Source organism: Thamnophis sirtalis, unplaced genomic scaffold (genome assembly GCF_051295495.1).
Source record: "Thamnophis sirtalis isolate CommonGarterSnake01/CBP01778 unplaced genomic scaffold, rThaSir2_p1.2 scaffold_5, whole genome shotgun sequence".
Taxonomy (NCBI): Eukaryota; Metazoa; Chordata; class Lepidosauria; order Squamata; family Natricidae; genus Thamnophis; species Thamnophis sirtalis.
This window is the reverse complement of record NW_028261385.1, coordinates 44,002,908-44,015,988: the sequence shown is the minus strand read 5'-3', so window position 1 is coordinate 44,015,988 and position 13,081 is coordinate 44,002,908. Positions and strand designations below refer to the sequence as shown.

Below are 13,081 nucleotides of genomic sequence, written 5' to 3'. Positions count from 1 at the left end.
TTAAAGATTCAATAGCTTTAATCTATAAAATAGAACATTTAAAACTTGCTGCATGGTGCAATAATTTAGGATTAGCTATAATAGAGTATGTCTTTTAGATTATTTTATAAAACAACTAAATTGTTTCTTTTTGAAACTAAAGTGAAGTGTTCCAGATTTTCACACCAAGTGCTCCCCTCCCTCGCCAAAAAAAAATAATGAACAAAGTTATGTCCAGATAGATTGTCCTGGTCCTGGATCAGCTACTTTCTGAAGCTAAACACTTAACCTAAGTGCTTGCATGAAGCCAACATTCTTCCTCTTGCCAAAAACTCAAGCTGTAATACAGATTGCAGTTTGAAAAAGGAGCACTCTGCCATCTGTTAGAGAGTTATTTAAGATGACATATTTTATTGCCTGTGATTGAAAGAACAACATCCATAACGTAGCAGCTTAAAATTCATACAACTCTGACTGCCCCAAGTCCCCAAAGTAACTTTAGTATATTACGTTTCTTTAACAATATATTGAACACAAAAAGCAAAGATAAATGGGCTTTCAATATCTGGTAATAAAATCTGATTGATTCCTATGCTCCCTTCAGATGTTCCAGACTTCTGTATTTCTGTTGTAGGTTCTTCGTGAGATAATCTTACCATCCTCTTTCCCCGAATTCTCATTTCCATTACTCAGCCAGTATTACTCATGTAAGATCACTGAGAATGTTAACCAGATCTAAACACTTATCCATTTAAAATCTTTCTGCTCTTCTTATAAAAGAGGCTTCTTGAGAAAGTGTGTTATGCTTGTATTTTTTGCATGAATTACAAAAGCACTTGCCAATCTCTCCTTGACTGTAGCAAAGAGCTGGTTTGTGAAATGGACTTCTTCTTGTTCAGATCTTCTCAACTCACTTTCCATCCACTTTTGTTGATTTTGTATCTGATCTTTAAAATCATTTAAAATACCATTTATCCTAATATTTAAAGAGAAAATCTTTTTAATTTTCATGAAAATGAAACATAAAACATGCAGTTGTTCTATACCATGAGCTCATTACAAAAGCAATTTGAATAATAAGTACTGATAAATGGGTTTTTTATGTTAATTTTTTTCTTAGTTTAGTCTTAATTTTCTTATGACAACTAAACTCATGTGGCTTCACACAAACAACTTCCATAAATCTATTCAGATTTCATGTCATGAATCAGTTTTATTCCATATACTCTTCAGTTTTGCCAATTTTGGTAGTTAACAATTTTCTGAAGTGGCAACATTGGTGGTATGGTTTTGGTTTCATAAATACTTATATGATACTTGATGACATGTATTCTCTGAACAATACAGATCTTTAAAATGTATTTTCAAAGTGATCAAAGGCTTATATATTTTTAAGCATTGTAAGTCACTTTCTGATCACAGCTTTTACATTGGCAAAACTAGATCTTTTGCAAGTATAGGGAGGAAGTTGAGTATTAGGATCAATGGGGGGTGCGCATGCGCAAACATACATGTGTCCCCAACAGATGAACAGATATATGTAAGACAAGAATGAAGTGAAGAAACATTTCTCCAAACACTTCTGAGTTGTCTTCTTATCCTGTTTTTTAAAAATATACTGATTTTACAATTAAATATAAATAGCCCTTCATCTCACATCTGATATTAGTATTTCACATCTGATTTTTTTTAAAAAAAACAAGAAAACAAGAGAGTACAGCTGCAGCATCTGTATCTGACTTATTAAAGCAGCCGCATCTTTTCAATTTTAAGCAGTCATTTCAGTAGGGCTTTCACTGACACAATATCAATCTTAAAAACACAGTTGCTTCAATGAACGTAGTGCTGCATTTAAGTTGTGCTTAAATTCTTCAAAAAGCAAACTGAAGCATAGCACAGCTATATTTTACACTTGTTTATATGAGTTATGAAAATAAAAATCTGATATGGTTATGTATAGCATAGATGCTCTCCGTACTAGTTTTTATAGTCTTTCCTTCTCTAAACCTTCTAAAGTTTTGTTTATTTATTTATTTTATGTATTTATAAAGCAAATTTAGAAACTGCCCAATTCACTCGCAGAATGATTGTATACAAAAACAAATTTACATTGGTGACTTTCTTCTTTCTACTTATTCAGTTTCATGATAGTTATTTTGCATTAAATAAGAAAAGTTTTGTTCTTACAGCGATCAGTGAAAGTAAATGAAAGCACTGTGCAGTGTTGATTAAAGCATTGAATTAGCTTTGCAAAACAGATTTATGTGATTTCATAAACATTTGTCCTTGTTGGCCTGTCAGGATTTTTAAAGACAAGTAAATTAATTTGGTGCTCTTCTGTCTTCGTGCCAATACCATTGTATCATAACTTCTCACAAAGCACATTAATATAATTGAAAAGCTTTGTTCCCTTACTTGAAGTCCAAGAGCTGCAATTCATGGTGTTGATCACCCTGTATTGTCTTTAAATTTGAAGTTTGCTCTGAGTTTGAAGTGTCTATCTTGCCTAAAAGATGCATTACCTAATAGGAACAACAACCACAACAACAAAACATTATGAGCTAAAATCCCAGCATTGTCATTAAATACACATTATGATTGCAGTGTCTAAGGGAAAAGTCAGAATTTCAGATTTTGACGCATAATAAAAGATTCCCATCAACTATTCCAAAATAATTATTAATGTCCAGTGTTTGTTGGATTTTTTAAATAGAGTCTTTGTACAGAAATGATCAGATTATACATAGGTTGCTAGAGAGAAAGTGAAGATGAGACCCTTTTCTCTAATAATGTACATTTTCAGGAAGAGCTATGCTACGCGATAATCCATTTGGAATAGTCAACAAGTGTGAATCTTTTTCCTGAGAAGGTTTTAATTATTCTATTTCTGTCATATTTCTACATGAAAGGCTTACCTTCAGTTTTACATAGTGACTGCTTTGGGTAACAGTCATTTGCAGTTATGACAATGATGAAAAAATAATTTTGCAACCAATCCTAAGAGGGCTGTTGAAGCAAAAGAAAGCTGAAGCAGGATTGTAAACACAGTCTTGGTTTCTCTTGGTGGCTGCTTTACTTAACAACCAAGTTTCCAGTTTCAATTGTGGCTGCTAAATGAGTACTACTTGTACCTGTAACTCATGTTATATGGTTAAGCAAGCATTTGTTCTGTTTTTCATTGGTTGTAGTAGAAGCTTTATTTCTAAGAATTACAGGTTCGAAAGAGTTTCATTTTACATTTTCTGCATAGAACACATTTGCTTACCTTTTGTCAATAAGTATGATACTTTAGTACAGGAAAAATACAAGATTTGGGAAATTCATATATTGTTAATAGTGATAAGGTCACCAAATAAACATTTCTTTACAAGGGGAACAAAGCCCATACTCTAATAGAGAGCTGGAGAACTTTTGGTCTGTGGGATGTTTATGAAAGCCCTGGCAAAGATCCTTCCTAAGACTTTTCCTCTTCTTCAAAGCCTTCATGTTCCTCATCAAGAAGAGGTCAATGCACATATAAAGTCAGATAATTTTGAATCTTATAGCTGGCCTACCTAGGTTGACCATTGCCTCAAGAACAGTGGTAGACATTGACAGCTGTCCAGGAATCAAATTAACAAAATGAAAAATAATATTGCCCTTAACTAGGAATACAGAAAAGGTAACGGGGTGAAAAAGTACTTAAGAACAACTTTTAGTATGATGAACCAGAAGTATATACTTCACAAGATTTTTAACAGAAAGCACCAGGTATGACTGATTAGTCTGAGAGTATAACTACATAAACATTTTAACTGTATCAATAACCTGGGAATTTCAATGGAAGAATAACACAAAATTTACTCTGAACGTTATATAGTATAGAATGTTGATATATTACCCAGTTTTTATCGCTAAAATATATTATTCACTTTCAAAGATCTCCTGGAAAGAGCAGGTCAGATCATTTTTTTCATATTCGGCAGCAATGCAGGCTAACTTGAAAAATTCTGGAAAATGATTCACACCAGTATGAGACAAACCAATATGAAACAAATTCCTATTTCAACCTTCAATATATTATTATACTTCACTAAACCACATAGAATTGGCCTATAAGCAATAATTACTGAAAGGATATTATCTGCTTCTTACTGAAAAGATTGTCAAATCCCATTAATGGAAGAAAAGCTAACCAAGCATGGGAATGTATCTCACTCTCTAGAATAATTTCCTATCTTTAAAGCAAACTGGGAACTATTATTCTTAGATTATAATCTAAAACATAGATTTGTACCACATACAAAATGTGGATTTATCTATGTATAGAATATATATTTTTATAAGATACAGAATTCAAAATAGCTGTTTTGTAATATGAATTGAACTTAGTAGTATGCTGTTTAATATGAAGATTTATACTGGATTGACCATAGTCTTTGTTACTAATTTTTAGCTTAAATTCAGTAGTGATTCTTAGTCCATTAATGTGAACAATTTAAAATTCATCTTTATATATTTTTTTCAAAGTGTTCAAATACAAAAAATAATAATCCAAATACATTTTTACTTCAATAAGTCGTCTTCAACAAGAACAGATCTAATAACATAACTTTATCCAGCATTTAACTCTAATTTTAAAAAAATACAAAGTTTCCTTGGAATCTTAACTTTTAATGTCTGATGTGTGGGGTCTGGTTGACGGCACAGAGAGCAAAACAAAAAATAACAACAAAAAACCCTATTCACAAACAATTTTGCTCAAAATCTGAACACTTACTTAAAAAAAAAATCTCAGTACAAAGCTCAAATATAGATAGGTTAAAATTAGAATGTAAGTTTCTTCCATTTCATAGAACCATAGAACTGAAAGGTATCTTAGAGGTCTTATAGTCCAACCCTCTGCCCTTATACCATTCTGGACAAATGGTTATCCAATCTTTTCTTGAAAACATCCAGCATTGGAGCACCCATAACTCAAGCTTTTCCACTCATTCTCACTGTCAGGAAATTCATTCTTATTTCCAGGCTCTTCCTCTGATGAGTTTCCGCTAATTGCTTCTTGTCCTGCCCTCAGGTTCTATGGATAATAAATTGATCTTCCTGTGACCATTGGAAGTATTGGAAGACTGATATCAGGTCTCCCCTAAGCCTTCTCTTCATTAGTCTAAAATGCCTAGTTCCTTTAATCATTGATTTAGCCTCCAGATTCCTTATCATCTTTGTTACATTACTCTGCACTCTTTTTAGGACTTCAGCATCTTTTTTCTATTGTAGTGACTAGAACTCAATTCCAAATATGGCCTCTTTAGTGCAGTATAGAGCAGTACTATCATGTCCTGTGTTTTTGCTGCTATCCCTCTGTTGAGCCAATCTAGGATTGTGATGGCTTTTTTGGACAGCTGCAGCACACTGCTAATTTATACTTTACTGGTGATTCACCTGAACACCTAAATTCCTCTCAAAGGCACTATATTGAGACATGTTCTGCCTAACCTGTACCTGAATGCTCTAAATGCAGGACATTAGTTTCCTCACCTTTAAACTGCATCTTGTTGAATAGGGCCCAATACTCAAGTCTGTCAAGCTCCTTCTGACAAGATCCTCGACTCTATATTACAAAATATTAGCATTTCCCTCCAGCTTAGTGTCATCCACAAATTTAATGAGCTCCACTTCAATCCCCTCATTTGGTTCATTTATGGAAGATGTTGATGAACACTGGACCCAAAAGATAACCTTGAGGTATCCCACTGCATACCTCCTATGAAAGTGTAGTTCCATTGAGGAACACATGCTGAGTGCAGTTGGCCAGCCAATTGAAATCCATCTAGTGGTAGCACTGTCTATCCCACCTCCTTCTGTCTTACCAAAAAGTAGGCTGTGGTCTACTTTACAAAACACCTTGCTGATGTCTAAGTATACTATATTCATAGCATTTCCTTAGTCCACTAATATAGCCTTAGTCCACTAATATACCAAATTGTCAGGACCTGTTTTTTAACAAACATTTAGAGCAATAATGCTTGGGAATCTCAGAACCTTATCCGAGTTACAAAAAAAACAGCCTGTATCTTTATTTGTTTTACAATTGGTTAATAAACGATCATTAGTCAAAAATAAAGTTACTAGAAATGGTAAGTATTGTGAAGACACAGCATCATTTTTCAATCTCCATATGTCAGCACAGTACCATGTTAATTGTACACTTGCAATGGATCTTAATTCCATCATAATGCTTCTGTGTCTCCATTACCACCTGTATGAAAAAAGCCATCTGCTTTTCTCTTCCATTAACATGAGTCAGCAATTTTAAATCAAATGGAGAAGTTGAATGATTTCTAACATACAGTACAGATGAATACATTCACTTCAGAGCCACTCACCTTCATCTCAATATTATTCACATAATTGTCCAAGGAAGACTGCACAGCATGAATTTCTTTCTCTAGTTTTGAAAACTCATGCCTGATGATATTGATATCTCCAGAGAGTTTGGCAATGCTAGCATCGCATCTAGAAAGTTGATAACAAAGAAGAGGGTAGTTTCTGTATTTCCTCCATACCACAAATTCCCTCTTCTATTAATCATTCAGAATTAATGAACTCCAACAAGCAATTTTCTTTCCTAAGGAAGGAGTGTGTATTTTATTTCTTTCTCTTTTCTGAGTCTTGAAACCCTTAGTTTCAGATGTCCGACTACTCACTTCTGCTGGCTGCTAAACTCTGCTATAAAATTTAACTTAGCTGCACTACAGTATTTGTTTCCCTTTTTAATTTACCCTAATGCCAACTACATGTGCTCCTCATTTTCCAGGATATTTGGAGACATCATAAAGATGTAACTCCCCCACCCTCTTTCTTATTCCACTTCTATGGACTTTTCCCCAAAATCTCCAAAGGTTAATGTATTACTGTGCAATCCCCTATGGTTCATAGTCCTTACACTTTTCATTCTTCTTCTACATTCTTTTATATCTCCGAGGCAAAATCAACAAACCCTTGTAGCATGCTGAGGATCAGCATAAACTTTTATGATTCAGAGTTCATTTTATCAGATATATAAACAGTGGTTCATTAAATTTAAACATACATAGGTTGATTGATTATGTAACATTAAGTTGTTTTCAATTCCTAGCAACCACATAGATCTCTTTTTTCCATGTCAATCTATCCCTGTTCCTATTCTCTCATGTCTCCCAGTGGTGTACTCCTTGCCTCTATAAGTGACCACCTTGCTGCTGGTCTTCCTCTTCTCTTTTCTCTATCTTTTTCAGCATTAAAACTTTTCCTAGAAAGCCTGGTCTTTGCATCAGGTGTCCAAAGTAGGATAATTTGAGCCTGGTCATTTGTGCCTTGAGTGAGAAGTCTGGGTTGATTTGTTCAAAGATCCATAGGTCTGGTTTCTTGGCTGATCACAATATTGTATCTTCTCCAGTACTAACATTCAAAAACATCAATACTCTTCTTATCCTATAGAATCCAACTTCCATTTTCACAGTGTGTCACAGAGAATACCAAGGTTTGTACAATTCTGATCTTTGTAAATATTTATTAGACAGATCATGCTGCTTGAATACAGTATCTTCATGTCTGCTCTACACACATACACTAGATTTTTTTAAAGAAGTTGGAACATCTATTCTGCCAATTTAAGATGACATATCATTCTGCACATCTGGCAAGTAGATTTTGGTTTGCAAAAGCTTCTAACACCAAAAACATTCTTTCAGATTCGTCTGACTTTTTCACTGATGCAACATAAACTATTATGTAAAATCCCAGAATATTTTCTTAATAAACCATTTCATAGAAGAATTTTAATTTTCCTCTTTTCTGAGTGCCTTGCAACATGGCATTCTTTCTTCTAGAATGGCCTTGTTGCACATTATATCTTTGTATGTGCATTCATATGCATGTGTGTGTATGTGTACACAGACACACAGATATACATACATACATACATACATACATACATACATACATACATACAGTGATGTGCGGTGAGCTTCATGGCCAGTGAGGCAAGCACGAAAGCCCGCTGAAGCCCCGGCGTCACATCCGCCATAGAGCGGGACCGGGACCTGCTCTATGGTGGATGGTGCCGGACCTTTAAAGTCCTGCCGCCGGGACCCTGCTGCCACTTTAAAGCCATGGCCCCGGACACTGACTGCTCCAGCGAGGCTTCCAGCTCCAATCCGGCGGGTGGAGAGGGCAAGGGAGGACAGGAGGTGACGGGCGGGCGGGCGGTGAAGCGAGGCTGCTCGGGCAGCTGAGGCATGGCTTTAAAGTTGCGACAGGGCGCCGACTGCTCCAGTGAGGCTTCCAGCTCCATCCCGGCGGGTGGAGAGGGCGAGGGAGGACAGGAGGCGATGAGTGGGTGGGTGCAAAGCGAGGCTGCTCGGGCGGCTGAGGCATGGCTTTAAAGTGGCGGCAGGGCGCCGACTGCTCCAACAAGGCTTCCAGCTCCATCCCGGTGGGTGGAGAGGGCGAGGGAGGACTGGAGGCGATGGGTGGGTGGGCGGGCTCAGCAGCACCGCTGCAGCGGCAGAGCCAGCCTGGGGGACGAGGGGCGGCCATGCCTCAGCCACCCGAGCAGCCTCGCTTTGCCGCCCGCCTGCCCATTATCTCCTGTTCTCCCTCGCCCTCTCTGCCCACCAGGATGGAGCTGGAAGCCTCGCTGGAGCAGTCGGCACCCTGCCGCCACTTTAAAGCCATGCCTCAGCCTCCCAAGCAGCCTTGCTTTGCCGCCCGCCCGCCCATCGCCTCCTGTCCTCCCTCGCCCTCTCCGCCCGTCGGGATGGAGCACATCAAGCATGTCCCGCTGAATGGCCGGCCTGGAAGGCATGCCGGCACTTTAAAAAATAAAAAAATAGAAAATAAAAAAAAATAGAAAATAAAAAAAATGTGCCAGCCCACGCGCCAGCAGAGGCGAGTAACACACACACACACACACACACACACACACACACACACACACACACAATAAAAACAAATTACAATTACTTACATTACAAATAATTTTGAATTCGTCCCCCTGCCCCCTCCCTCTGACCCTCATACCTTCCAGCTGCGTCAAAAATGCAAGATTTGTTTTAGCCAGGACCAGGCAGGCTAGGATAGTTGCTGCTAGAGTCACCACATGGATGACTCTGCTTAAATGTTTTAAAAAAGCCTATAAACAAAGTGCCCTCTGCAGGAAGAGGCGAGAGAATCATGTGCCTCATTTGCATAAGGAATTTTTTGCTTTTTAACCCTTGCTTAACTCTTAAAAGGCAAAAAATCCCTTATGCAAAGGAGGCCCATAGTTCTCTCGCCTCCCCCTACAGTTAGCACTAAGCAGACTCAGAGTCACTGTGACTTGGAGTCTGGCAGCAACTACCTTGGCCTTTTTAATTATTTTAAAAATTCTTTCCTTTTCCTCATGAGACTGGTGAGGCCCCACCTCCCCTGCCTCCAGGGACTGCACGTCCCTGCATGCATGCATGCATGCATACATACATACATACATACATACATACATACATACATACTCATTTCGAGAACACCCGAGTGACTCTGGACACCTTTCAATTTATAAGGGTAGAAAAAAATAAAAGAAAAAAATCCCTTTAATTTATTTTGCTGGTAATATTTTTTATTCTTGGAAACTACATAGGCCACCTCAGTCTTTCTTTAGGTTAACACTGTAAGCAAGTGATATGCAAAAAGTGCTTACATGGATGTATAAATCATTTCAATGTCCTCTAGCTTAGCTCAAGAGTAATTATTCATACTCGGCTTCATTAAAATATAGATTGTATAAATACAAGTACTGGTGCAACTATGACAGGGTTTCTGCTGATCTTAGAGATTTGTGTTCCAGCTCTTGGTTCCTCTAAAACAAACAAGCAAACTAATAAATATCAGAAATTGTCATTGGCTAAACTTCAAACCATAAATCATCAGATGTTCTAACAATCATATAGAAAAATTCTATTATTTTCATTGTCAAACTACTTTATTCAAGGCTATCCATAGGAATAGTTTAAAAAACAAATTCAAATGCCTGTTTTTTTATGCAGCCACAACCCTACTGACTGTATTAAGTATATTTAATTCTGACAGTGTGCTTCTAAGTCCACTGATTTGATTTATATGCCAACTTCTATAGTAATTTTACTTAGTAATTTTACTTAAGCAAGGTAGACCTTGCTTAATGATCACAATTGGCATTAGCAACTTGGTGATAAACAATCAAATGACCATGATGGCCTTACAACCTTCAAACATTTCCTTCAATCTTTAAGCGAAGTGATGCAGTCGCTATGTGAAAAATCAACCTATTTCCAAAGTACCTGGAGGCAGGACAGGAAGCAATGGATGAAAACTAATCAAGAAAGAAGCAACCTAGAACTAAGGAGAAATTTCCTGACAGAACAATTAATTAGTGGAACAATTTGCCTTTAGAAGTTGTGGGTGCTCCAACACGGGAAGTTTTTAAGAAGAGATTGGACAACTATTTGTCTAAAATGATATAGAGTTTGAGTAGGGAGTTGGACTAGAAGAAATCTAAGATCCCTTCCAACTCTTTTATTCTGTTACAATTTTGCTTCCACTTTCTGTATTAACTTTGCTTGTTGAAAACCAGTTGCAAACCACACGAATGGTGATAACATAACTACAGGACACTGCAATACTCTAGTCATAAATGTGAGAATTGATTGCAAAGTTACTTTTTAGCACCATTGCAACTTCAAAATGGTTGCTGCACAAGGCAGCTGGTAAGTGAGGGGTACATGTACATTAGTGGCTGCAGAGACAACCATACAATATTTCTAATTTCTTTCAAAGATAAAGGTAAGAGAAAAAACATTCTTCAAAGTTAAGGACAAAATTATTTTTGTTTGAATTCTCTGTCTCAACTTTAGGTGCAGTGTTATGTTTAAACAAATCCTAAAGAAAACATTATTTTCTCCTCAAAACTGCAATGTGCAGGAAGGAGAAGCATATGGGCTTGTGCTCACTTAGATTAAAACATGGTTTATCAATCTGTGAGAAGGTAGCTCCCATCAACTCACCTGGCTACTCTTCCACGTAGGTCCCCAACCCCCTGCAGGTGTTTATGGTCCAGACTTTGCACAGCAAAATTAGTTCCTGATGTTACTTCATCTCTGACTTTTATTTGTCTCTCCAACTCCTGGAATTTTATAAGCATTGTAAATGGCAAGTTATATTACATCAGTTGGGAAAGGAAATAACTTATACTAAAACAGCCGGGGCACTTAATTTTGGAACCTGAAAGGCATGTTTAGCAATTTGCTCTGGTAACAAATCAGAATTACATTACAAAACAAATTGCTGGTATTTGTTCCGTTGCCTTACAACAATAAGATTGGCAGTACCTTTGGAACTTCTTAAAATGTGCAAGAGTAGTATTTGCATACATATATCACACATACATATATAGACAGTAAAATTGAGATTTTACAGATGAATAAGGAAGAAAGGATTATCTCCTAGGCCTAAATATCCTGATCTGCAACTCTTTTATGCATGGACATTTTGCCTGCATAACATGATTTTCTTCCTGTTTCCATTCAATCATATCCAATTCTCAGAGACTGCCTGAACAAGTCTCTGCAGTTTTCTTGGCAAGGGTCCCCCCTCCTCAATTGGTTTCCCATTGCTGGTGGGACTAGAACTCACAATTGCCTGGTTTCTTTCCTAATCCTAACCACTACACCAAACTGGCTCTCAGTATATATCCATAAAATGGCAAATGGATATATTTCATTGCACATGAAATGTGTTAAACTAAGATCAAATAAACAGAGCACATATATTGCTTGCAATATTCATTTTCATTTTCATATTCATTTTCAGTATAAAAATGTTAAGAATGTAAAAAATATCTAAAGATCATGCAAAAACATTTTTAAATGACAGATAGGCTAATAAACCACATAATGAGATTAGAATGAAGATTTTTAGCCTGGTGGCTTAACTACACTACTAAGCAAACTGGCTGGAGTGTTATGCTATATTAAAATAAGCAAAACATGAATCCTTAATGCAGTGTGCCACCCACGTACTCTTCCTCCTGTTTTGTATCCATGAGGACAAAACTCATCTACTTCTCATGTTAATGAACTACTTGTACATTAGTATTTGAATTGAAATAAATGTAGGTATTCTAATTAGCAAACAATTTAAAATTTAAAATCATGACTCAAGTCCTGCCTTGTTATTTAAAACTTTAATTTGAAAGAAATCAAAGTTAGGAGCTGTGATTTGTTTAAAAGTAAAGAGAGGTGTCTGACCTCTGTTGCCAGGAAAAAATGGCAATTTACAAAGTGATCTTAAGCTGGCCATATAATATGAAATAATGCAAATAATATGAATTCAAAGTACATGCAATGACCCACTAAGGATACGTTCATATATTGTGCTGTTTGGATTGTAAGGTTTCAGTATAGTACAATGAGCTAATCCAGCTATTGTATTAGTAAAACACATTTTATTGCATGATTGGGATCCAGACAATATAATTAGACTCACCCAGAGATTTAGTTTTAAAACTACAGTACCAGAAATAACCATTATTTAATAGAGTGGATGTATGCAGGAATCAAGACCTCACTAAAAGTCATTGCCTATGGCCAGGTTTGGGAAACTATTTGATTTTGTCCAAGGAAAATATTCTGTTACTGACATTATCACTTCTGGCCCACATCAGTGGCTACAAACTGCCCACAATGCAAGTGTACAAAGAAAGAAAACTTCATTGCCATGTTTTCTCTAATTTATTTCAATGCTTATTTATTATTTCATGAACATAATTGAACTTACTAGTATTAGATATTGTTTTTTAAAGTTTTTAATTTTCTCCCATAATCTTAATGGAACCATTAGAAAAACTGTTCATGTTGTTAACTTATCTTTTTCCTGATGACCTCTTCTATATGGACCCAAATTATTCATGGCTATTATGGCAGACATGCAAGAGAAGTCAATTAAAATTATTTCACTGTCTGAAAATATTTAATTTTATACATACATACATACCAGAGGTGGGTTCCTACCAGTTCGCACCTATTCGATAGAACCGGTTCATCAAATCTACCGAACCGGTTAGAAGAGG

At 36.5% G+C, this 13,081-nt stretch overlaps 1 protein-coding gene across 3 annotated transcripts in view; it reads right to left on the bottom strand.

Annotated features, from left to right (window-relative positions):
* FAM81B (family with sequence similarity 81 member B) overlaps positions 1-13,081 on the bottom strand; it is a 45,759-nt gene that overhangs the window by 4,590 nt on the left and 28,088 nt on the right. For all 3 annotated transcript variants that reach the window (XM_087715727.1, XM_014067911.2, XM_014067909.2), the window contains 4 exons: positions 11,019-11,137; positions 6,345-6,474; positions 2,395-2,501; positions 820-955 (listed from right to left, as the gene is read on the bottom strand). In XM_087715727.1, the coding sequence (XP_087571853.1) occupies positions 820-955; positions 2,395-2,501; positions 6,345-6,474; positions 11,019-11,137 (492 nt within the window). The remainder of the gene's footprint in view (positions 1-819; positions 956-2,394; positions 2,502-6,344; positions 6,475-11,018; positions 11,138-13,081) is intronic.